Consider the following 2724-nt stretch of genomic DNA (forward strand, 5'->3'; position numbering starts at 1 on the left):
CATGATGTAAACACTGCGGTCATAACCCGGGCAAATTAAAACAACTGGCCTGGGCGGGTTAAACTGGGGATAAGTTCTCCTCTGCTTTGAAGATCCACACATTTTTATTGGCTGAATCCATGAGGGAATAACCAATCGAGCCTTTCGCCTAAATAAAGATAATCCCTTGGCCAATTAAATCCAATTAGCGACTACTGAACGTATTAAAGATATAAAATAGCCCGAGTTGAACAGATTCACCAGAATGAGCTGCAGGTCCATTTCGGGACTTGGACTCATCTCTGAAAGCATGAGCGGTTTGTTTATGCAACGGTATCCACGTCCACCGTTATCTTTCAGAAACAACAGAGAGGGCCTTATCAGGAGCCACGCTTTGTCGGTGCTCAGGTTCTGCTATTCTGAAGGAGAACACTGATAGGAAAGGTGAGCAGGTCAGAGAACTGGCCCACACAGCGACATATATATATAAAAAAGGAAATAATAATAACATCCAACACAGAGAGTTAGAGGTGGGGAAAATATTTTATATACATGCAATCTGTACAGAAATTTAAGACAGTAGAAAAAAAAACACCTGCAGATTATAACAAAGTACAAAAAAAAGTGTAAAAAGATTATCTTTGAACCAGCAAAGATAGCAGGTGAAGGAATCTACTTAAATAAATTGATCTTCGTTTCAAATACGGGAACGTCGAGAGAAAGAGACAGAGAGAGATGCGCTCCCTTTATTATTCCCACTCACAGCCTGCGGAGATGAGACTGTATTTTAGTCAAACTTGGAAGTTTGTCTGTCTTTTGAGAGAGAGAGAGAGAGAGAGAGAGAGAGAGAGAGAGAGAGAGAGAAGGAGAGAGAGAGAGAGAGAGAAAGAGAGAGAGAGAGAAAGAGAGAGAGAGAGAGAGAGAGAGAGAGAAATCAAAAAGCTTCTCCCACTTCATCGCATCAGGACGCGGTTGTTCCGCACAACCGAGTCCCGTTGAGCATCTCCTTCAGATCAGTCTCCGGTTTCCCTGCGACCATGAAGGGCCACGTCTGCGGAGGGGAAACAGAGTAAATTTGTACAGCAGTTATTACAGAAATCAAAGTCAAACAGAAATCCTCGTAAGAGTGTGAATCGTGGCTTTTTATTTTAGCCTTTTTGACTAAAACACAGAAGCAAACTCGTGTCATTATGGTTTGATTTTATTCTCAAACTAGCTTTATTTCTTGATATCTTTTGTGGACTTTCTGTAGTTTAAGTCGTTGTTTCGCATTTTAAATATATGAAAGCGACATCAATTGACTCTTAAAAATAACTCTACTACCTATACAGCAAACCGTTGCATCAATATCAGAGTCTTTCTATTCTCTAAATATATTTGATCTGCAGATGTAATATACAGTCTGACTAAGAACTGGTCATAAAAAAAAAAAGACTTTCTTCCTCCGTTATGCACCTGCCCTGCAACGCCATCACCTACTGCATCCATAAGGCTTCAGATGGGCCTTTGGAGGCCCTGCAAAAAAAATTTAAAGCCACCACAAATAGGTAAGAGTGGGACAATTTCATCCTTTATAATATCATATACATTTCAAAAATATTTATCGAAAATGACGCCTTGTATTTAAGCTTGTGCCATTTTAACCTTCATCCTATTTTTTAAATCCATCGCTGACTTCTGCTTCCATCTCTCTATCTGACAGCAGCACAATACGACACTTTTTTCGAAAACGGAGGCGCCAATTATAGCAATAAAAAAATACATTACTTTCTGAAACCTGCGGCCATGTTTCCCTCAACTCTCTCCTGCAGTGGATAACACAATCTGCGCTGCGAATAAACCCCTCGGGGTTTGAGTCTCACCAGGTTAACTGGGTGCGTATATCCGTTTTCGTACTTGTCGTTAGCCAGAATCTGCCGGAGATGCGCGATGTAGCTGGACGCCAGGCGCAGCGTGTCCAGCTTGGAGAGCTTGGTGTCCGGCGGTACCCACGGTAAGGACGTCTTCAGTCGCGAGAACGCCTTGGACAGCACGCGCATCCTGGCTCTCTCGCGCGCGTTGGCTGCGTTCCTCTGCACCTGCTTGCCCTCCTGCTGCGCCACACCCTTGGTCGCTCTTTTGCGTGACGAGCTCTTGCGCTTCTTGCCAGACGTCTCTCTCCTCCTGCCCTCGGTGACGAAGCTGCCCTCGCAGTTGGAGCTCTCCTCCGTGCTCTCGTTGGAGTCCTTCCCCGACGAGCCGAACTTGAGAATGCCGTCCAAGAGCTCGTCGTCGACGTCGCTGAGAGACCCGGTGGACATGGTGATGCTGGGACTGGACGGGAAGCGGGCTCAAATCATGGGAACGACAGAGTTGATTCTTGACAGAACCGAACGGGGTGCACAAACACACTCCTGGGAGTTCATGGACAAACTAAGTGAGCGTGAAAGAAACAGGGGGGGGGAAAAAAAGAACACTTTTTATCTCCATGAGCGGAGAGGGCGTTACCTCTGGGAGGAGACTGATCTGAGTCGGTTCCCTAAAGTTTCCAGGACCCCGATGGACCTTGGATGAGTCACTGGGAACAAGATAAACCGCCAGATATTGAATTGATTCAGCAAAAATGAACTTTCAACCGCCTCATTTGAAATTGATTTGACTGAGATGAAGAAAAATATATATCAAGCAGACACAAACGTAGCATGTTGTTCAAATTGTAGCTTGAGACCACTTGCATACTAACGCTGCTTTAAATTTCCATATAAT

At 44.5% G+C, this 2724-nt stretch overlaps 1 protein-coding gene across 1 annotated transcript; it reads right to left on the bottom strand.

The window, feature by feature from the left end:
* Window positions 1–855: 855 nt before the first annotated feature.
* tcf21 (transcription factor 21) lies at window positions 856–2396 on the bottom strand. The gene is made up of 2 exons (XM_008397956.1): window positions 1842–2396; window positions 856–1030 (listed from the first exon to the last, which is right to left on the bottom strand). The coding sequence occupies exons 1-2, from the start codon at window positions 2277–2279 to the stop codon at window positions 941–943; spliced, it is 528 nt and encodes a 175-aa protein (XP_008396178.1). The 5' UTR covers window positions 2280–2396; the 3' UTR covers window positions 856–940.
* Between the last annotated feature and the right edge of the window lie 328 nt (window positions 2397–2724).

This window comes from Poecilia reticulata, linkage group LG21, assembly GCF_000633615.1.
Source record: "Poecilia reticulata strain Guanapo linkage group LG21, Guppy_female_1.0+MT, whole genome shotgun sequence".
In the NCBI taxonomy this organism is placed as follows: domain Eukaryota; kingdom Metazoa; phylum Chordata; class Actinopteri; order Cyprinodontiformes; family Poeciliidae; genus Poecilia; species Poecilia reticulata.

Excerpts from the sequence above, each read along its gene's own strand:
- tcf21 (XM_008397956.1), bottom strand. The coding sequence starts at position 2,279 with ATGTCCACCGGGTCTCTCAGCGACGTCGACGACGAGCTCTTGGACGGC. Across the intron at positions 1,031-1,841 it reads ATACGCACCCAGTTAACCTG|ACGTGGCCCTTCATGGTCGC; the intron begins GTGAGACTCAAA and ends TCCCCTCCGCAG.